Consider the following 22519-nt stretch of genomic DNA (forward strand, 5'->3'; position numbering starts at 1 on the left):
AAAAAGGAAGCTAAGAGGATAGGTTGCTCCAACAAGGGTGCCTTACCTTAGGGAGGGGACAGGTCTTACACAGGGCACCTCCCTAGTGCTGATCAGACTGTTGGGTTGCAGACTGATGGGTTTAAATTTCTACTCTAGGGACAGGCTGCAACATCAGTTAGATTAGGTATTAAGGCTTGATAAGTGATTAGATCTTCGACCTGTTGTACTTTTTAACAGCATGGGGATTAGTTTAAAACTTTAAAGCTTTGACATTTAAACTGAAGTGAGGTCTCTCAGTCGTGTCCGACTCTTTGCGACCTCGTGGACTGTAGCCTATCAGGCTTCTCCTTCCATGGGATTCTCCAGGCAAGAATACTGGAGGGGGTTACAATTTTCTTCTCCAAACTCAGTATCAAAAAAATGATTAAATTTTGTGTTGTACTGATTATATTTGATAAAGCAAGAGCTATTTAGTACCACAGAAAGTTTCTAAAATGTTTAAACTTTGACATTTAAACTCAGTTTTTCGAAAACGATTAATTTTGTGTTGAACTGATATTTAACACAGAAGGAGATATGTAGTCCCTAGTAAGCAATTTTAAAAGTCTAAGTTTTGCTATTTAAACTCATTTCCCGAAAAGGATTAACTTTATGCTGGGGGCTCTTCAGCAGGACTGGAGAAGGTAAGCTCTGAGCCGGGACGTCGCAGGACCCACCTATGCCTGGTCGGGTCCAGCGGGAACAGCAGACCGCTCGGGGGGAACCTGCGCCAGCACTTCACGTGACTACGCGCCGTGGACACCGTTCCTTGCACCTCGACGGGCGGTGCGCGCGCTCTGAGACCTGCCCCAGGGGCGGGGCCCCGGCCGCGCCTGCGCCGTGACTGGTTCGGGCGGGCGCGCCCTGAGGGGGCGGGGCCGCGCGGGGGCGGGGGCGCGGAGGCCGGAAGGAAGCAGGTGGGGGGCGTGGCGAGCGAGGGAAGCCCGCCGGCCCGCAGATAACCGTCGCGGCCTGATGACGTCGCACAATGGCCGGCCCCCGCGGCTAGTGGAGCCCGTTTGTTCCGCCCTCGTCGCGCCTGAAGCCGGAGCCTGTGAGCAGCGGAAGGGCCGAGAGACGCCTTCTCCGCGCCGTCCCGACCCCTGCGAAGCCGTGGCCCCCTCTCTGCCCTCGAGCTGAGGTAAGTGGTGGTGGTGGCTGGGAGGCCTGGCCGGCGGGAGAAGGAGGCCGAGGCGGCCGGGCAAGGAGTGTGGCGGCGGTACTGAGCCGAGGCCCGGAGCCTCGCCGCCTCTGCCTCCGGGGAGCACTCCAGGCTGCCCCTGGCCGAAGCGTGACTCTCGGGCCCCGGGAAGAGGACGCTGAGCTAGGCACGATCCAGGTTCGGTCCGGGCGAGCTGGCCGGGGGTCCTGAATCCCCCTAAGCTCGAGCGCCTGGCGGCTGCCTCCGCACTCCGTCGTGGGGTTGGTCTCCCGAAGCTGTCATTTCTCTTCCGGGACATTCGCGTGGCACTGCTTTCCGCCCACAAAGATGGGGGTGCGGAAAGAGGCACGCAAGTTCGCCCTCCGGACTGAGGATGGGCTGTGCGGGAGCGTTGAGCTCTCTGGATCCTCCTGGAACTTGCTCCCTCGACTTCCCAGGCGCACAGGTTGGATCTATTGACTGTGCCCCAAGACGCACGCCACTCTTTGGAATAAACTTCCCTGTGCCCCTTTGGTTAAAAACCCATTAGATGCCGGGTCATTGCTGGGAGAACCTGACTTAAAAACTTCCAGTTTTACTCCTGCTAAAACTTAAGTTTTCCTGAATACTTGATGACAGCTGAGTTTGCCGGATAGAGTGGTTGATCATCTTATATGAGTTGTTCAGCTCTACATCTGTGAGAGCAGGTCAGTCTTTAGATCCATTTGGGGAGAATGGAAGAAGAGTGCGTTTGGGGGCATAGCAGTGGCTTTCATCCTTTCTCCTTCGTGTTGCCTGTGGAGTGGTCCTGTCCCAGAGCAGAGGTTGGGATTCTCAGGGTGAAGCTGGACCCAGGCCAATTCCCGCTTCCCAGGCAGGGGCATCGTTGCCTGATGGTGTTACAGTCTGAGGACAAGTGTGGAACCCACCCAGCTCTGGAAACCAGTCACAAGTGTCCTGGAGGCTAGAATTTCTCTCCAGTTTTTGGTGGGTAAGATAGCTTTGTGAAACCATTCCAGAGAGCAAAGGAGGTGTTTTCCTTTTTCACAGATCATCTCAAGGTGAGTGCTTCCTCCCTGAGAAGTCATTTGATTCAAGCTTAGTCTGTTTGGGGATGATGTCTATCACCAGTCTTGACATCCTTCCTTTGGATGTTGTAAATTCATGAAGTTATGAACATGAATTTTAACCAGATGTACCAGAACTTGGGCATTCAGATAGGGACAGCTCTATTAAAAATTGTTGTCCTGGAAAGTTAGACTTGTATTTCATTGGTACTCTTTTGCCAGAATCTCTTTAGAAGTCCTGTTTTGGTAGTAAATATGCAAGCCATAGGAGAAAAATCAGTCTTGTTCAACAGTCACACCACATGTTTGACGCAAAATCATCTTACCTAGCTTGGGAACTCACCTCACTTAACCAGACCAGGCTTTGAATGGCTTCCTGCTGACCCACCTTGAGAGAGGGAAGATTTGCCGCCACTGAGAGTGCCTGGGGATTGTTCTGCATGTTCTAAAGTTCTCTGGGAAAGAAAAGTTCCCAAATGTTCTGTACTTTAGCAGTGCCCTTGGAGTCAGGGTGCAGCCTTCCAGAATGACCGCTGGAAAATGAGGCAGCACCACTCTGTGTCTCCGTTCCAGAAGAGTCTTCTAAAAAGTAGACACTTATTTCAAGTTTGTTTCTGGCATGCAACAGGTAATTTACAACCCAAGGAGACTTTGTGATTTATTCGACAAGCATCTATCAGTCTCCGTCTGCCAGTGTACTACGCTGTGGAGACACAGTGATGGACACTGTTATTCTCTTTTCCAAGCAGTTTCACTATCTCGTGGATCAAAGGCCTAAAAAGTTATAAATTTTGCCAAGAATGCCCAACGATAGGGTGATTGTGTGAGAAGAACACGCTAAGTAAGAGTTGTGAGCCCGGGAGTTGTGAAGACGTGCCCAGAGGACCCTGTGTTTCACTATGTACACTCAGTAGACCACATGTTTTCCTGGCTCCTGACACATAGCACTTACTCAGATAATTGCCAAATTGAATTAATCTTGGAATAGGACACTGATGCCCAGAGAACCAGTTAACTCTCCCAGAGTTGGCCTGGAACACAAACTGCATTCTGACCCCCAGCAGGACTTCCCTCCTGCCCAACAAGGTGTCACTCAGGGTGCTTCTGATAAGCAAGTCAGTTCTTTGGTATGTTTTCCTCTGCAAGCTGTTCGCCTGGATGTAGCCTCAGATTGTAAAATCCCAGGAGATTCCACAGGGAGAGAAAAAGTGGGTCTCCTTTCCCCAGGAGAGTGTCAGGGCCGCCTGCGGGTGACTGTGTCCTGGTGTGCCTAGGAAGGCTGTGACTCGTGCCTGTGGTAGTTGTCAGCAGTGCCCCCAGGTTCAGACAGTAAGTTGTGTGGTAGCCATTTGCTGAGTTCAGAGGACCCAGGAGAGTCTGAGTCCTTCCACTCACGCCCTTCATGGGGGGATGTCTCCCAACAGACTTTGCAAACGGATAATGGCAGTATAGCGTGGTGAGTGTGGGTACCTGATAGAATACTGCACAACATACTCAGGGCAGTAGTTCTCAGTCTAGGGAGGTTTTGAACTCCCAGAAATGGGAGATAAATTGCTTATGTCTAGGTTTTTCTAGGGAGAGGAGCCATCCCCTTCCTCAGATTCTTAAAGCCATCCGTGCCCTCCCCCCCGCCCTCGCCTCCGCCAGTGGAAGGCTGACAGCCCTTGTCCACCTGGATTGAAGCAGGTGCACAAAGGGCCTTTTGCTAAAAACAGCCCTTGAGAGGAGGGAAGATAGCTCTGTGCTTGGGGAAGAGGGTGAAGTGATTTCCATAATACAAACTGGGGGGCTCATTCAGGCTCTGCGAGGACTTCTTTCCACACACCATCCAGCAGCCTTGGGATTTTAGTTTGAGGCAGCGTTTCCTGTGGTGTTGGTATACAAGTGTGCACCTTTGGGGGATTTTTTTTGTTAAGTTTACCTTTAGATTTAAGTGCCTAAGTTTCAAACTTGAGACACATTTAAAATAAGTGGTGTCACAGGTTCGATTTCCGTATGATCATCACTATTTTTTACCTAATAGTCTGTATGGACCATATAGTAACTTTTCCATCTCTGTAAATAGCTGTCTTTTGGGTTCTAGAAGGGCTCGGACAGGAAGCTAGATGGATCAGCACAAAACTTGAGAAGGGAGAAGAGAACAGCAGACAAATCTCCTGGGTCAGTGGAAGTCCCCGGTCGATGTGAGGGCTATATTCCGGAACAGAATTTGTAGAGTCATTTGGCGCTCAGGTCCCGTTTTCCTGTAGAACAATGGTGATGTGTGGCAGTCCCAGGGCAGGTAGCAGGAGCTCTTGTTCTGCATCGGGCCGGCTCCAGGACTGAGCAGCAGAGTAGAGACTGCAGCTTGGACTGCACTCAGTGGCCAGGTGACCTCGGTTTCTTTCTCTGTGAGGGGTAACATTGTTTGTCTGAAAGGTCGACGTGAGGGACTAAGTCCAGTGCCTGGCAGAGTAGTAGTCTCACCGCAGGTAGGGTGGCTGTTGATTTTGCCGCAGAGTTGTTGTGAAGACGTGATCGTGCTGAGTCCGTTCTGTGATATGTGTTGGGTGACTGGCCCTTGGGCAGTCTCATGGGGAGTGTTGGACACGGGTGTTGGAAGCCATCAGCTTTGTCTCATCTCACTGCTGCAGTGACTTCTAGAGTGGATGCTGTTTCCCCATATTTCAGATAAAGAAACTAGAGTCTGGCAAGTTTACGTAATTCGTCCAGGACCCTAAGGCTGGGAGGCAGTGGAGCAGGGATTCGGGTTCTGACTCAGAAGCCCACACTGATCCCCATGTCCCGGAAAGACACGGTCCACTTGCTTGAGTTTGTATATTTGAAGCTAGGGGCTCTTTTTCTTCCATTTCTTACCCTAGGATTTAAATCCAAGTTTGCCAAAATGCACAGAGCAATTTGGTTGGACCTAATCATGACAATCGAACCTTTTGGCACCTGGGCCCCAGGAATGGTCTGTTATCATGTTACTCGCAAGCAGCCTTAGTGCCAGGAGTGAACAGGATAGTATGCGGCAAGGCTCAAGTAGCAGTTATGTGGGTTTTAAGCTAGTTTAAGAGGACATTTAATTTTGGTTCAGTTCAGTTCGGTCGTTCAGTCGTGTCTGACTCTGCGACCCCATGAATTGCAGCATGCCAGGCCTCCCTGTCCATCACCAACTCCCGGAGTTCACTCAACTTGGTTCCCGAGGTTACCGTTAGACTGTACGATGTGACAATCGGAATTTGAGGCTTAGTGACCAGTTGTATGTGACTGCCTGCCTCAGGGTCCCGGGGGCCAGCCTGAGCAACTGGGGAGTGAGTCCCTGCCTCTCTATGGAGAGGTTTCTTACGCACGGTGTAGTAAAAGCTATGCCAGGGTAGGCATAGGACGTTGTACACCAAGGAAAATCTCATACATTTCATTGATACCATCAGCTAAGGTGGGGCGGGAGGCTGCTGGTTTGCCACTGGCCTCCGACTGGTTGCCGTATGCCCAATGCTGTGTCTGAAGGAGGCGAGGATGTGGGCCCTGTCTTGGTAGCTTTCTCACCTTGCCGGTTGCCCTGGTCTGCCAGAGGGATGTATGTGGTGACAGGCTCTCCCCTGTGCAGGGAGGCAGCAAAATACAGCACTTTAGGACTGACTTTTTAATATTAATAATTCCTTCAATCGGCCTATCTCTGGACAGTGTCGTTAGAAGGCTGCAAAGGGAATCATTTTGCAAGCTGTTTACTTTTAAGTGACTTTGAATGGATTGGTTTGTAAATTCCTTTCACTGCTGACTATTTATAAAGCGATGAATTTTAAGTGATTTGTCCTTATGTTTGCTGAATTTTAATAATTTCCGTTATCAGCAAAAAAAATTTTTTTAACTATGGGTTCAGATACCAGTTCTTGATATGTGCATCTTTAAACGCACGTTCTTCTTTTGAAGGTGTACATTTAAAAGATATATTTTAAAATTTTGGTTGTATATAAATGCATAAATAATTATACAAATATGGGTATGTGTGTTTTCAGGTTTCATCAAGGTACCATGTAACATGACTGTGGCATACATTGTTTTAAATTAAAAGTCTTGAAGACTCAGGTGAATATTAAACCTTTCACTGTTCCTGCTCTTTCACACCAGCTTGATGGTGACCCTCGGCCTGGTGGATGGTCAGTGTTCGCTTGGAGGCTGTGTGGTGTTGGTTGGCTATTTGGTGTTGATTTCACACACACACACGGACACGCACACACACACACTCTCTCACTCCAGCTTATGCAGCCTGCGTTTAGAACAAATGGGACAATTTTATGTCTTTGCACATTAGGGTGGGAAAACCAGGAAGTAGTCAGTTTATAATTAAATCTAGATAGTAAAAATAGAAAAGAAATCTTTTAGGATGACAATCAGTGTTTTTATATTTGAAACTACTGAAACACGTATGGTTTTCTGCCAGAGTTGTTTCCTGCAGCATGCCCATCCTGGAAAGGTACTTCTTGAGAATCAGGGTGCATGGAGGCCTTCTGGTGTCCCTTGGTGGCTCCAGAAGGACCTGTGGTTTAAGGATCAACCCCAGTGATTGTGACTTGGCAGTCAGGGCTAGGCCTGGAGAGACGCATACAGGAGCAGAGACAGCCTGCATCCCGGGGACTGTCCGAGGCAGTCGGGTTTGTGTTCCAGACTCTGGGGGCTCCACACAGTGGTCAGGCGTGTTGCCACCTTGTTCCTAATGCGCATCCTCCTGAATTTCAAAAGAAATTACTTTAAGAGCCCAAAAAGCTATCGCTTGTGGTGCCCATCTTCCTGCTTACTGTCTGATAAGCTTGAGTTGTCCTGGGAGGATGGGGGCATGCTGGGGCTCTTGCCACCCGGTGGCTCCCAGTGTGGGGCTCCTGACGCCCAGCTCAGCGAGCCCGGCCTGGCCCCATGGAGGCCTGGGCTGTGGTGCCTGGTGCCGCTGGTCTGCAGAGCGCAGTCTGGGATGTGGAGGAGCTGGGCAACCATGGGTCCTAGCCCTCCTGCAGATCAGGAGCCCTCCTGGGGCCAGGAGACCCGCACGAGACTGACTGGCCCTTCTGCTGGATGCTCTTAGTGTGTTCTCTTTCTTTTGCAGAACCGTGGGTACTGATGGATGTGGCCGAGAGCCCTGACCGGGACCCTCGCTCTCCGGAGGACGAAGAAGAAGAGCAGCAGGGGCTCTCGGACGATGACATCCTGAGGGAAAGCGGGTCTGAGCAGGATCTGGACGCGGCGGGCGGGAGGGCTTCCGACTTGGAGGATGAGGAGAGCGTGGCCCCGGGACTGAGCCAGGAGGACGAGGAGAGTCACTCCGACGAGGACGACCGGGACTCTGAGGCTCAGGAGCTGAGCAGGGGCCCGGCCAGCCCCCCTCGAGCCGAGGGGGACTGTGCCAGCGACCTGAGGGACGAGGCCTCGTCAGTCACCAGGGACCTGGATGAGCATGAGCTAGATTACGATGAGGAGGTGCCCGAGGAGCCAGCCCCCGGCGCGCAGGAGGACGATGCTGAGAAGGCTGGGCCCGAGGATGACGAGGAGCGCGGAGAGGGGGCTCCTGGGGAGGAGGGGAAGGTGGGGGTCCGCACCGTGGAAGACAAGGAGCCCCCAGAAGCTGCCAAGGAGAAGAGGAAAGAGGATGACGACGGGGAGATCGACGACGGGGAGATCGATGTGAGTAGGCGTGGTGGGCGCCCTGAGGAGGGGTCAGGGGGCTGGCACTGGGGCCGTTGCCCTGGTGGTGAGGGGGCACTGAAGGCATGGAGACGAGCCTGGCCTGGAGTCGGCAGCTGGCAGAAGTTCCACAGACCCTCACTCATCTGTCTGGTGCTGTTGGTTGGATCGTGTTAAAACTTGGGATTATTTTTTGTAAAGCATTTTCTGCCTTTTGTGTGTGTGTGTGTATGTCTTTAAGTACTATTTGAGTTAGTGTTCAACTAGAACCATTGTGGATTTCAATTCCTGTTACATTCTTGAGACTGAGGAAACTTCCTTCCAGTTTTGTCTATTATTTTGGCCATTTTTCTCTTTGTTCTCTGCTGAGGGTCTCCGCTAGACCAAGCTTCCTTGGAAGTGTCTCCTCAGGACTACAGAAAATGGGATTGTGTGTCAGAGCACTTTGACTTTTGACCATCACATTCTTGTAACTTTATTTATATTAATCTGGCCTTTCGGGTTAAGGAGAAGGTATCTGGTAATAATCGTCTTAGTTGTGGGCAGTTGGGCTTTTATGACAGATAATCCTGATGCAAGAACTTCCATCACCATCTTTTAAGAGGTTGAATTCTGGGGAGGGAAGAACCTGAAGTCCTGCTGAGAAATGCTTTTACTAAAGGAAGGGAGAGAGGGACAGAGCAGATTGACAGGACCTGAGTTTTACTATCCCAGGAAGGAGGTTCTGCTCATGGGAGAGGCACTGAGGGGAGAGGCGTGAGGAATAGCTCCCAGAAATGCTCTGGATTGCCGAGGGAGGGGGTTGTTGGTTAAGTATGGGAGCTGGATTTGCCTGACACGCTGGCTTCTCCGGCAGCTAGTACATATGCCGCGTCTTGGGGCCATGGTTGTGCCTGGTACTGCTTCTCGAACTTCATGAGAACAGAACTTTGTGGGGCGTTACAAGCTCATGTGTGTAGTTACAAGCTTAGAATTTTAGATCTTTTGTCTTCTCACAACTAAGCGTAGCAGGTGGTCTCCTAAGCCAGTAGGCACTGCTTGTCAGTGTTATACTTACAAGGCTGTTGTCGGGACGTTGTCTGTGAGCCTTCTTAGGTTCTGCCAGCTGTGCTTCCCTTGCAGTTTGGAAAATTCTCAACCAGAGGGTTGCCAGAGGAGAAAAAGATGCCATGAGACTCCAGTTAATCAGTTTGGACGACATTTGGGGCAGAAGATGAAATCATTGATTGAGGTTGCCCATGAGTTTGGTCTCTCAGTTTACAAAAAGCAAAGCTGAGTCAGCATCCTGGCCCTAGGACGTGGGGCTCCTAGTGACGGGACGTGCAGCCGGCGGGTCTGGGCAGTCCTCCCCCTTTAAGAAAGGACGAGGTGCAAGCTCTTCTTGCTTCAGCTGTGAATAGTGCGTAGGGGAAGTTCATTGGCTTCTCAGCCTTTCCATGCTCACATGTGGTCAGATATCTCCCCACAGGTCCTGGGGGCTCTCCCACTGCACTGAGTTAGATGTGGTGGCCTAGGACATGGCGTTGACCTGAGCTGGCCCAGGAAAACACCTGTTGTTTGGAGATAGCTGGTTTCTTCAGAAACAACATGAGAAGTAAACATCCAGGTTGACTTTCTTGCCCACTTGACCCTAGATGGTTGTTTGGTTTGGCTTGTACCTGCCTGGCCTCTAAAGAGGGCCCCAGAGCCCCGCCGGCCCCAGGCCCAGCTTCATTCAGCCACAGGGTGGTGTGTCCGTCCACAGGCACCCCCACGGGCCCTGCAGTGTGCTGGGTTCATTGTGACACGTAGGGGTGTGACCAGGCCGAGCAGAGCCTGTCGCCCCTCCAGACAGGCAGGCCTGGACAGGGCTGGGCGCTACAAATGGAGACTCGGGCCTTCATGGGAGCCCCTCTGGTTCACTCGTGCCCAGCTGCCTGCATTCCAGGCTCCTCCCCATTCTTTGATCACTTGCTTAGATGTTACGCCCTTTCTGTAGGCTCTGCCCCTGACTGTCATGTCAGGCTTGGTGCCTTTGCTGTGATTCCACAGTCTGAACTGACTGGGTCATCACTGTGTGTGTTCCTGTTGCTCTTTAGCACCCTTACCTCCGAGAACACAAGTGATTTACCCTTCTTTTAACTGAGAAGTGCTTTTCTCTGTTGGGGTACACTGACCTGCTTTTTTCCTTTGTAGGCTTTGGGTCACTGGGACAGGTCAGTTGGTTTGGCGGGAGTAGGCTCCCTCTCCCCAGCTTTTCCACTTTCTTGGTAGTTTCCTTGGTAGTGACATCAGTTTGTACAGTGAACCTTTGACATTCTTTTGTTTGAACCACGTGGTTTGTAAGTCAGGCCTTGAGTGACTTGTACGTGCTTTGGTGAGCTACCTTCAGATACCAGTGCCCTTCTGGAAGTGCCACTTCCCTGCTACAGTGGGAAGGGATTTTGCAAACAGGATTGTGGGCCAGCTATTTATAGCATATAGCTTATTTGTGGAGGGGGCCGAGGGTCCCCGCCAAGGGACAGCTGAAGCATGGGTGAACTTGACTTAGTCAGCGGTCTCACCTGTGCTGGCAGCTCAGACAGCTGGATGGCGCGAGCGGCCGTGTGTGCCTTGCGTGGTCCTGCACGGAGCCTCCTCCCTCAAGGGAGCCTTTGCAGACTCCAGGCCTTCTATCTTTGGCCCTTCCATCGTCTCCTGCACTTTGTGACTTGGTTCTGTTTTTATGTCTCGCATGTCATCTGGTTAACAAAACTTTGGCACCTGGAGCGTGCCATCCACTTGGGAAGGGGCGGAGTATTCTGTTCCCTTCCTGCTCTGGTCAGTGACTCTCGCACTGGTAGGGTGGCTGCTCAGAGATGGCGGGACAGGGCCTGCACCCCAAGTGAGCTGTCCACACAGCTCCTCAGGCAGAGGTGACGGCTCTTGGCCCAGCCAGGGATGAACACACCTTGGAAGCCTTTTCTTTGCATATGGGCTTTGTCTTTTCTCATGTTCACATCTGCCTGCTCCTTTCATGTCTGGACATATGGTATCTTCTACCAAAGGATTTAGGGGCTTAGGAATCTGGGGCATTCGCAGCACTGCCCTCTGGTGGGAGGCGGAGAAGCAGCCGCGGAGGCCTGGCCCCAAGGGATTCAGTCAGGCCTGCCGCCTCCCTCTGCTTGGCTAGTGGGGGCTGGACCACTGTGCTTGCTTAGCCCAGCAGCCCAGAAGCTCTGGGGTAGGAAGGCTGCGCTCCAGCCAGCACCCAACATGCTGGAACCTGTTTGTGGTTTGTGTTTATTGCTTCGTGCACAGGTCCTGGGTCCCCTCACAGGCGCTGCTCCACATCCCATCACCAATTGGAAACCAGAACATCATCTCTGGCCCCAAAGGGTGTGCATGCAGGGTTATAGACCTGAACTGCTACCTCACTATACAGGTGCAGAATTGTGGGTTCAAGGAGCCCCTGGTTGGCCTGGCGGCCCCTGGGCCTCTGCCCTGGGGCACGTGCCTGCATATGCTTCCTTATCTGCTGTGGCCGGGGAGGTGCTGGGTTGGAAATGAGTTCTTTTTGTTGTTGAGGTCATACCCCGGCTTTGTGGTTTTGTTTTGTTTTAAGGAAAATAACCCACACAAAGGAGAAGGTAAAAGTCACCTGTGCTCCCCTTGCTCACATTTGACGTGTTGCCTCTGAGGGGATTTTCTTGTCACGATGCTGATCACCCACCACGTGTGTCCCCTAAGGCCTGGGTGGGAGCTCTGGGTGCTGGAAGGGTGGGGAGGAGGGCAGGGCTGGGGCTGGGGGGCCAAGTCCACGGTCATGGTAGCAGGAGGAGAACCCATGCCACCCCATGCCCTGTGCCCATGCATACTCAACCCAAGGAGTTGCCTGGTTCTCCCCAGATTGGTAAACTGTACGGGGCCCTGGCGCAAGCTCCCTGAGTTAGTCGTTGGTGCCCTTTTAGCTGTTTATAGACCCACCAGTTTGCTTCTGGGGACACCTGCTCTCTGCTGGTTCCGCTCTAGGTCACGGGATCAGGGGCTACCCGCTGGAATTCCTGCCAGTTACAGCCCTGACCTGGTGCTGGGAGCACTGGGGGGCTGGCTTTAGAGACATCCTTTTTGAGTTGTATTTGCTTGAAACCCTTTATAAGATCTCAGAACTCCTTGTGTTCGTCACTCGAAAGGCCATTGTGCTAAATGAATGGTTAGTTGATGATTGAGAATATTCTCCTGCTGGGTGATTTATTGATGCTTTCGTCTGTCTGGCGTCTGAGAAGTGGCAGAGCTGGGCAGCTGGCTCCTGATTGCTCTTGTGAATATTGAGAGTAACATCTCTGCAGAAACAGATCTCTAACCTGATCGAGTGCACTGGCTGTGAATCTTGGTTTTTTAAAAGCAGTTGCTCTGTGCTCATCATTTCAATTCCTGTACATTGATTTCCAAACAAAACAGAAAAGTTGAATGAGTTCTGACCTCTCAAAAGAGTTTTGTTTTTCTGATGAGAACAAACAGAATCCGCTCTCAGCTCCGATGTGAGCATCTGTATGACCCGTGACAGCACATGAGGTGGTAGTGTAGGACCCCATGCCTGAGGAAAGCAGGAAGGAGGACAGGGCTGGGAGACGGGGGTGGGGGGACAAACTTTCAGTTATTAGGTGAATAAATTCTCAGGACCTTTAAAAAAACTTGTTACTTTCTCTAAAAGAAATCATTCTGCTGGTTCTCTTAAGAAAGAGAGCTCTCAGGCATCTGTTCTTTTTTTTTTTTTTTTTTTTTTTACAAAATACTTCTTAATAACTTGGTGTTTTTAAGGCAGAAATTACACAAATATTTAAGCTTTGGAATAAGTCACCTTAAGTCCAGGGTTTGTCTCCAGTGTTTCTTCACTCAATGAAAAGTGTTTACGGTGAGTCCGATGCTGCGCTTGGAGCAACAGCAAAGAAAAGCGGATGGCGCCATCTGATCAGCAGCTGGGGCTGTGTCCGGGGTTGGGGGCTGTGGGGCCTCTGACTCAGGCTGTGTGTTACCCGCGGGGGTGGAGAGGCGAGAACATGGTCAGGCCGGACTCACCGCGGTCACAGAGCTGTGGGGAGCGTGCGGAGGGTCACGGGTGTGGGTGCCCATCCAGAAGCAGTCCCTAAGCTGAGTGGGACGGGCAGTCGTTTGGACGAGGGCAGTGCTCCAGATGAGAGGAGGGTCTCCCAGGCCTCTGCCCTGCTTGTGGTTCCCTTGTGTTGACCACACGAGGGCGCTCTGGAATGGGCTGGGGCCTGCGGACCAGGAGGGGCTCTATCCTGGACTTAGCATCTTAACTACATCAACAAGGCGCTGGATCCCTGTTTGGGTTAGGGGCCATCCTGGGCTGGGGATGCCCCTGGCCATCAGGGGCACAGGTAGGGGGCTGGGGAGAGTGCAGAGCAGTGGTCCAAGTTGCTCTCTGAAATTCCTGGAGGAGAGACCCACCCTGACTGTGGTCTTGAAACCCTCCTGCATTATAAAACCAAGGTTAGGAACTCTGGGCCAGAACAGGAAGAGAAGACCCAGGTGTAAGCTGAAGTGGATCTGCTCGCTGACCTGAGTCGCCTAAATTACCTCCTCCTCGGCCCTAGACTTGTAAATTAGAGAAAGTGCCTAGTTTAAAGGACACAATATTTTGTCCTATAAATTTTAAGTGTAAAAAATATTAAAAACCTGAAGTGTGGCCATTTCCTGCCCAGAATTGCTAATTAAGAGAACTGTGATGCCAGCCTGGCCTGTGTCACACGTCACATACATCGCAGAACGTTGTTTCTTGGTGTTCGCTGTGACGCGGCAGTCTGGGTGAGCTTTGATCATCCCCATCGCCCGATGAGGAAGAGTCTCAGGTTTGGAAGTGTGTATGAACGTGGCCACGTGAGTCGCGTGGCTGTACCCTTTCTGGTTTAGGGAGTGCCGTGCACATTGGTAGGTGTCCCTCCCGCCTCGTCACCTCATTCAGATGAGTCTGTCTTGTTTGTCAAGATGACACTTTCTTTGTCTTGATGACACTGTCTCTGTTTCAGGACGATGACCTGGAGGAGGGTGAGGTGAAGGACCCCAGTGACAGGAAGGTGAGGCCTCGTCCCACCTGCCGATTCTTCATGAAAGGTAATTGTCTGTGTGAGGGGCCTCTGTGTGGCCCATTGGTGTGACCTCGGCCATTCCCGGGACAGAGGTGGTGGTTTAGCCCTGAGCCTGGGCAGGGCTGTTCTCAGGGCCGCGGTGACCGTCTGTGGTGGTGGCAGTGGCAGAGCCTCGCTCTCAGCCGTGGGCCTTTCCTGGTCACTCTCATGCCTTGCTCAGAGGGCAGCCAGCCTGCTTGTTTCGCCCTGGGCTCCAGCCCATCCGCCCAGCACAGACCCGTGTCTCCACTGTAGACAGCATCCCTCCTCGTCTGAGTGGTCCTTTTTCTAAGGCCACGTGCCCCAGCCGCCAGCTGTGACATTTCCCAACTCTGTAAGGAGAGTTCCCACTTGTTACCAGGTGTCAGAGGCTGGAATGGAGCCTGTAGAAGGGTCGGCCTCTGAAGGCAGCAAGGCCCCTCGCTCCTGCAAAGTGGACGGAGTGAGCTGAGTGGCTGTGACAGAGAAGGTGTGACAAGGGGCTCTCAAGCCCAGGATGCGTGTGTCAGGGCTGCTCCAGCACAGCACCGTCCGGCGTGGCTGTGATGGAGCGGCCCCTTGCACAGGAGGAAGGTCTTCTGCCCAGGCTTGCTGTGCCCTAGACGCCTCGCGCACTGACCAGCCTACCTGTGCAGCCTAACGTTCACGAGAGCTTCCTGTACTTCTTTTCCAGATGTTGTGACACCATTGTCCACTCCTCCACCAATATCAAATTCCATACCATTCAGAGGCCAGGTTAAAGGTACAAAATATATGATATTCATCTCTCTAGTACCGCACAGTCCCCCTGCTCCGGAGGCCAGACTCCTTTCTTCTGGATCCAGAATCCTGCCATGACGCCAGGGGTAGGGGGAGGCTCCGAGGGCAGGCTCGCAGGGGCCGTGTGCGCCTGCACGGGGGGCGGGGCGGGATGGGGGGCGGCGGTGGAGCCCCGTCCTGCGGTGGCCTCTAACGAGCCCTTCCCTCATACCAAGGTGACCAAGGATGCAAGCGCCTGGGAGCGCTCGGGGCCCTGGTCAGCGCGTCCTCTTGGCTGTGCTGTTTCTGTGCTGCTCGTTGCTGCTGTGGGGTGGCCCCGCTGTGCAGCCACGTGCGCCATTCCCTGGATGGGAGCATAGCCACCCTAAGGATGCAGATGAATGTGCAGCACCTTTTAGAAAGTAAATGCTTACAGCTTCTCAAAGCCTGTGGTATTTGAAGTGTCAGTATTTCAGAAAACGTAAACTTAAGCCAAAGACTTTCTTGCCATAAAGACTTCAGTCTGTCTCTGGAATTTCCGGAGTAAATCAGTGGAGCCCATGGAGCCTAACACACACGCACGCACACGCATGTGCTGCGATTATTTCCAGTTAGCACTGTGCACAGACCCTGTGGTTAGAAGTCTGGCCACGGCCAGGACCCGCCAGAGGCCCCGCGGCAGCAGGGCAGGAGGCTGCAGCATCCACCTTTGAGGGCACAGAAGCTCTGGTCAGGTGCTTGGTGTCTCACTGCTGAAGGACTTACCAGAATTTAGCTCCAGAAGCACACACACTACAAAGCGAAGCTGGTGGTCGTACCCAGAGGAGCATCGCAGTGTGCTGGAGGGGGTGCCCTCTCCAAGGACGTCTGCGGGCGGGGGTGGTCACAGCACAGCAGGGGAGGGGCCTCAGATCCCACTGAGTGCCCGGGTGGGGTTTCAGGGAGTGACACCCCCCACACAAAGTGTCAGGCCTTTCTTGGTAGAGAAGTCAGAAGCTACTGGTAAGCAGTGTTTTTTGCAGTTTAATTGGCCACGTTCAGTAACTTGTTTCAGAAATATACTTTTTAATTTATAGTGACCCTTCCCCAAATATTCTATACATTCTATAGAATAATGTGATAGATACTTCTTTGGATGTTTTGAGACATATCTCTTGCCTGTCCTTAGGAGAAATTGTGGGTGTAAACGTTTTTGCTTGTATGCAGTTTAAAAGATTATAAGTTGAGATGAATGCTTTTCGGTTCTCTCCAATAGCAAGAGTCACTGTAAAATAAAGTTTGCTGTGTCTGGTGAGGATGTGGAGAAACAGAACCTTATACCCTGGGCACAGCCTGCTCAGAGTGTGTGATGGAGAGGGCTGCGTCTGAGCCAGCCGCTCCCCTCCTGGTGTGTGCTGAGCCACACGGAGACTTGTACACAAATGTTCATAGCAGCATAGTCACAACAGGCAGAAAGTAGAAACAGCTCCAGTGCCCATCAGCTCATGAAGGGATAAACAGGATGTGGTCCTTCCATACCAGGGAATAGTAAAAGCAATATGGTTGAACCCGAGGACACTGCTGGTCACTAACAGCCCATATTGTATGATTCCGCTTATGGGAACTGTCCAGGGTGGACAGATCCATAGAGACAGAAAATGGGCTGGTTATTGTCCAGGCCAGAGCGAGAGGGGCAGCCACTGAGTACAGGGTTTCATTTTGGGAGGTGGAATGTCCTAGAATTATGTAGTAGCAATGGTTGCACAACTTTGTGAACATACTAAAACCCACTGAATGGTGCCCTTTAAAGAGAGGTATTTTATAGTATGCGAATTATATCTTAATTTGAAAATACTTAAACAATGTTTGTTAGGTATATTTCTATTACAGGTTGGGATCTGCAGATTGTTAAGTTGCCCAATGGCACCCCACTCCAGTACTCTGGCCTGGAAAATCCCATGGACGGAGGAGCCTGGTGGGCTGCAGTCCATGGGGTCGCTGGGAGTCAGACACGACTGAGCGACTTCACTTTCACTTTTCACTTTCATGCATTGGAGAAGGAAATGGCAGCCCACTCCAGTGTTCTTGCCTGGAGAATCCCAGGGACGGAGGAGCCTGATGGGCTGCCGTCTATGGGGTCGCACGGAGTTGGATATGACTGAAGCGACTTAGCAGAAGCAGAAGTTGCCCAAATGGACACATTGATATTTGTAACCAATGACAACAGCAGTGTACTTAGGAATACAAGTTGAAACATTTTAAAGTACCAGTACTTTGTTTATGGTATATTTTCACCTCTTACCTACTTAGGTTGAGTCATCAAAACATGAAGTTGTGTCCACAAAGGCATAAATAGCGTTTTCTGTCAAATGTCCTTCTCTGATCACTTGGCTGTCAGTAGCACCCAGCCTGTTCTGCAGACCAGGCCTCCTGTGTCTGCTCCTTCCTGCTCCGGCCCCCACCCCCACCCCCACCTTCTTCCTCTTGTTAAAATTGTGGTAAAAAACACAACATAAAATTTACCATCTTAACTGTTTTTTAAGTGTCCATTTCATTGGCCTTCATTGAGGCCATCACCACCATGGGCCTCCAGAGCTCCTTTCATTATGGGAACCTGCAACTGTCTGCGCTAGACACGAGCTCCCGGCCCTCGGCCTCTGCCCACCTTGTCCCCGTGAAGTTGAGTACCCCGTGTGCCTAACAGAAGTACAGTCTCGTCCTTTTGTGACGGGCCCATTTCACTCAGCACAGTGTCCTCAAGGTTCACCGCGCTGTAGCAGTGTCAGGATCGCCTTCCTCTTCAAGATGGAGTAGCAGTCCATGGTGGGGGTGGATCACGTTGTGCTCACCCGGCGCCCATCAGTGGACACCTCGGTTGCTTCCTTGTTGGACCTGTTGTGATAATGCTGCTGGAACATGGGTGTGCTGACGTCTCTTTGACACCCTCCTCTCAAAAGTCTTTTGAGTATACCCCCAGAAGTGGGATGGCCTGGTCGTGTGGTAGTTAGGTCTTTAAAGTTTTAGAAACTGCCCTACTCTTGTGCACGTGGCTATACTGTTTCACATCCCACCACGTCGCCTGGGGCTTAAGCTCTCTCCTTGTTGACGCCCGTTTTCTGGTTTTGCGATAGTGAGTGTCACACATGGGTGTGGTGGGGTGTCTCCCCTGGGTTCTGATTTGCATTTCTCTCTGATAAGTGATGCGGAGCATCTCTTCAAGTGCTTTTTGGCCATTTGTGAATCTTCTTTGGAGAAGTGCTTACTGCCCATTTTTTAACCCCTGTATCCTCTGGTGTTTAAGGCAGGAGGTCTCCAGGTATGTTCTTGCGACCTAGGGGCCCCTGAAGTCAGAGCCTCAGTGAGACTGAGTGCACCACTTGGTAGGAGCCACGTGCTGCACATGCTGTGAAACAGCGTCCATGATAAGTTTGAGTTTAGGTCTTTTCGTAAATAACTTTATTGAGGTATAATTGCCCTGCCATAAAATCCATCTACTTTAAGTGTCCAGTTGAATGATTCTTATTAGTTTAGCAAGTTGTGCAGCCAGCACCAAAGTCCAGGTGTAGAATATTTCCTTCGCACCACCACAACCCCTCAGTGTGTGTCTTTTTGCTTTTCTAACAAAACTGCAAGCACTCACAGAGCTCCTTCGCTGCCCCTGAAGCTTGAGGGGTGACTCCAGGGAGGGCTTGCCAGGTGTGGCCATGAGCCCAGTCCTGTTGCCTCCAGGACACTGAGAAGGCCAGGACAGTGGCTGCTGATAAGGTCAGGCTCTCAAGTGAAAAATCAGTGTTAGGAAACTTGACAGCTTTGCAGGATTTGATGACTTTTCCAAGCGACTGTTGTGTGATGTCACAAAGTCATACCTGGGTAGAAAGCCATTCACAGTTCAAGGTGGACGCCCCCAGGAGTCAGAGAAGTTCAGTGGCAGGGGTGGGGGAGTTCCTGGCCAAAGCCTCTGAGGGCACGCCGAGTCTGGAGAGGCCTCAGGGTCTCCCAGCGGCTGCAACTCTTCCCCTGAGCCACCCCCAGAGCGGGCTAAGTTTCCTCAAAATATGTTGATAAAACCTTTATGTTAACAAATATTGTCAACATAAATTACATAGGTTATATTTTATGTCTTTAAATTTTCTCAGTTTTAATATCAATAAATAAAATCATTATGGAGACTCTTTGGGATCCTGAGACCGAAAAGTTACACAAACCACTGGTTTCAAGTCTGTCATTTATAAAGAAGCAGCCCAGAAACAGAAACTATTTTTATTCTTTCAACTACCATAATGAATAATGACTATTCCTGAAGAAGTCGAAGCAGCTCAGCACAGATGACCTGGTTGTCTGTCTTTGTCACAGTTCTGTGAAGAGGGGCGCACTGACTTCTGGGTTCTTACATTAAGTTTGTGTTCATTGAGTTTTATGCCTTTTAGAGGAAACATTTGTAGAACTTGGGTTTTTCCTTATTAGATTTTTATATATTCTGTTTTCAAGAAGTATTTTTTTAAAAAACCATGAAGCACTTTAAACTTATTTTGACAATCTCTATATTTATTAGTTATTCTGAGTTGTTCAAATTAACAGGAAATGGGACCGAGGGATATCTAAATAAGACCACTGTCTTATTTATAAATAAGAAAGTCTTTGTTTAAAATTCTAGTGTGAAGAAAGCATTTTGTGTGGAAGCCAGAGAGAGAGAGTGAAATCATCTCCGCTGTTGTGGGAGGCACCACAGGTGGGGTGCCATGCTGGTTAGAAATGCCCGCAGAGGCACCTCACTGCCCTCTGGTCAGACTAGCAGTCAGAACTTTTAAGGTCTGGTGGTGTTTCTGACCAACAGGGGCTCCTGGGTCTGCTGTGTGGGGCGTGCTTTCTGTCATCTGTGTTTGGGTCTTTGGTGTCTGCTAAGACTGAGGCAGGCTGTGTGTGTGTGTGTGTGTGTGTGTGTGTGTGTGTGTGTGTGTGTGTGACTGACAGGCACCTTTGTTGACATGTATTCCTGTGACCCTCCCACCCACCACTACACTGTGTCCTTTTTTTTCTTTTCTTTTCTTTGGCGGCACCACTTGGATTGTAGCCAAGTCCTCTGCTTGTTCCCTTTGGGCTCCTGTCCCTGTCTGTGCAGACCCCTTACCGAACTGTAATCCTGTTTCATCATACATTCACAATCCACATAAATTTTCTGGTACTGAAATGTCATTTAGAAGCAGAAGAGAGTTTTTAAACCTGTAAATCTATTTTTGCTTCCATTTCCTGGAGAATTTTTTCCCCAAACAAATTGCTTTCTTAAATTATGAAAGTAATGTGTGCGGACAGAGAGTCAAAACAGTTATCCCGATACAGTTAGGGTGTATCCTTACAGACTTCTTTCTGCATAATTGAAAATTCACTTTTCAAAAGGCTGGTGGGATTGCACTGTTCTTGCCGCTCTTCCTGCCTGCAGCCGCGGGACGCCTGCCCTTGCATGTATGTAGCCCGCCCACACTTCCTGGAGCAGCCGCCTCCTTCTCTTTGGAGGCCCTGGGCCCAGACACAGGCAGTCTCAACTCCTCTCTCTGCTCATTCACCGGCTCCTCCTCCCTGCCCTTAAAACCTGAGGAACCAAAGAGCTTTTTTGTTAGTAGGTCAGGGGTGATGTTTTTGTTTTGTTTTGAAAATTCAAATACAAAAAGAACAAAGAATGACATACTCATTTACCCCCACCCATATATTAGATTATTTTAGATTTTAAATATTATAGAAATGCTGTGGTTTATTTTGTTAATATTTTTCTGTGCTTGCAATTTTTTTGTTACTTTGTAACTGCATGAGCAGTGTGAACTGTGATGGGAGTTTATGAGAGTCAGGCGATGAATAAGTGGATATTTTGGAATTCTTTATTTAGATGTATGACTGCATATTCTTTTTTATTTAAAACTGTCTGAGTCTCTGGGGTTTTGAAACCCCTGTAGTGTGTTTCCCAGTCTCTGCCTTGCATGTGATCTCTCAAACACTTTTAGAAATTATAAACTTAGTTGGTTATTTTTGCATTCCCAGAGAAGCAATTTTTTTAAGCATACTTTATTCCTTATTTAATTTAGAGCCCTATGTTATTATGTTGGTTTTAATACAAATTGAAATGCTCATAATGTTTAAAAGGTAAAATTTAGTGTTTCCTTAAATATCAAATGATTATTTTTCTTTAATTTACATGATATAAGGCAAAACTTTTTTGACAGAAATATTCAAATGAAATATTTTGTTTAGGAGTGAATATATATTAAAAGATGGCTTACAGTTTAACTACGTGCTAACCAATGAAAATGTTTTCTAAAACCACTTAGATATTGTATGCCATATTTATTTTTTAAGCCTGTGCACATATTACCTATTCAAAAAATTAAATTAAAAAAACCCATTCACTCACTAATTAAATTTAAAATGTAGTCTTCTTCTCTGTCCTGAAAAGTTAAGTGGTTTTCCTGAATCTTAGTGTTCTGTTGCTGAATAATGCTAAAAGTCAACCCTTTTAGTTCTTTGTTGTAAAGTATAAACACCCCACTTATTCTAGTTGTCTATGTGTTCTCTCTCTAACCCATTTTTTTAAGTACCAGAAATAGCCTGCAGTGGCTTGTTAGGAGAAATGCAGATGTACAGAGCTGGTAAAGATCACCCTGGCATAAACTGGCAGAATTCTGATCGCTCTCATACTTCTCAATGATTTCTGTTTCAGTATGGGGTTCTCTTGAGTCAGAATCACAACCCTGTCAGTGCACCTTCGGGTGTGTATGTCCTGAGCTGTGAACCCCGAGGCAGGGCCACCCCGATTACCGGGATGCTCTGGGTGTCTCTGTTTAGGGGAGATGAGCTGCTCTCATGGTGACTGTGGGGGCAGGGTCCTGTGTGAGCCCTTAGGTGCTGCTCGCAGGGCGGCCCAGACTGTCCAGGCCTGCGTGCATGGTCTCGTGGGATGGACAGGGCTGCGCTCGGCCCGCTGCCTGGGTGTTGTGCCGGTCACCAGTGGAGCAGGGGGAGCTGAGCTGTGCACATGGGCCAGGCCCCCCTGACCTGCCTCTTGTTTCCACAGGGAACTGCACCTGGGGCATGAACTGCAGGTTCATACACCCCGGAGTCAACGACAAGGGCAACTACTCCCTCATCACCAAGGCCGAGCCCTTCCCACCCAATGGGGCCCCGCCGCTCGGACCGCACCCCCTGATGCCTGCCAACCCATGGGTATGTGAACACCGTGAACACCATTCCTTGCTGGCAGATCACATCTAAACTCTGTTTGTGATGTTCCAGCTCAAAGACATGAATACATCTTGTGTGTAAGACATTTCTAGGCTGCCACGGAGGCCAGAGCTGCCTTCCAACCCCCTGGTTGTCCCCAGCTAGAGGCCACCGTAGACTTGGGGCAGCCGGTCAAGGGAGGGAGAGTGAGAGAGGAGAGCAGGCAGGACCTGCTGGGGTTTCACTTGGTATTTTTGCTCCCGCATTTCTAAGTTTTGCTTGCTGTTGTAACTTTTTGCTTACTGTTTTTATAGGGCGGGCCTGTAGTAGATGAAATTTTGCCTCCACCCCCTCCAGAACCCCCCACAGAGAGTGCCTGGGAACGAGGACTCCGGCATGCAAAGGAGGTAACAGACCAGTGGAAAGCCTGCAAAGAAAAGTACTAGTGGTGGTCCTTGCACAAAGCCAGCATTTCTGTCTCTCCGAGGCTGCTAGGTCATCCAGAGGCCAGGGGGCCGTGCCACTTCTCCTGTGGCCTCTGTATCTGGAGAAGCCATCTTTCCTGGGGAAGCACAGTGTTCACCCACCTCCCCCTTCTCCCT

The 22519-nt window shown here is 50.3% G+C and overlaps 1 protein-coding gene across 7 annotated transcripts in view; it reads left to right on the forward strand.

Annotated features, from left to right (window-relative positions):
- The first annotated feature begins 972 nt into the window (after window positions 1-972).
- The window catches only part of ZC3H18 (zinc finger CCCH-type containing 18), a 42576-nt gene continuing 21029 nt past the window's right edge, over window positions 973-22519 (forward strand). For 2 of the 7 annotated variants that reach the window (XM_006043162.4, XM_006043163.4), the window contains exons 1-6: window positions 975-1162; window positions 7313-7887; window positions 13896-13980; window positions 14668-14736; window positions 21772-21920; window positions 22232-22324. In XM_006043162.4, the coding sequence (XP_006043224.1) occupies window positions 7327-7887; window positions 13896-13980; window positions 14668-14736; window positions 21772-21920; window positions 22232-22324 (957 nt within the window). In that variant the 5' untranslated portion in view covers window positions 975-1162; window positions 7313-7326. Of the gene's footprint in view, window positions 1163-6230; window positions 6301-7312; window positions 7888-13895; window positions 13981-14667; window positions 14737-21771; window positions 21921-22231; window positions 22325-22519 lie in introns of all 7 variants that reach the window. The other 5 variants (XM_044931157.2, XM_044931156.2, XM_044931158.2 and 2 more) reach the window with 5 other exon arrangements.

The sequence above is a fragment of the Bubalus bubalis genome, chromosome 18 (assembly GCF_019923935.1).
Source record: "Bubalus bubalis isolate 160015118507 breed Murrah chromosome 18, NDDB_SH_1, whole genome shotgun sequence".
Classification (NCBI taxonomy): domain Eukaryota; kingdom Metazoa; phylum Chordata; class Mammalia; order Artiodactyla; family Bovidae; genus Bubalus; species Bubalus bubalis.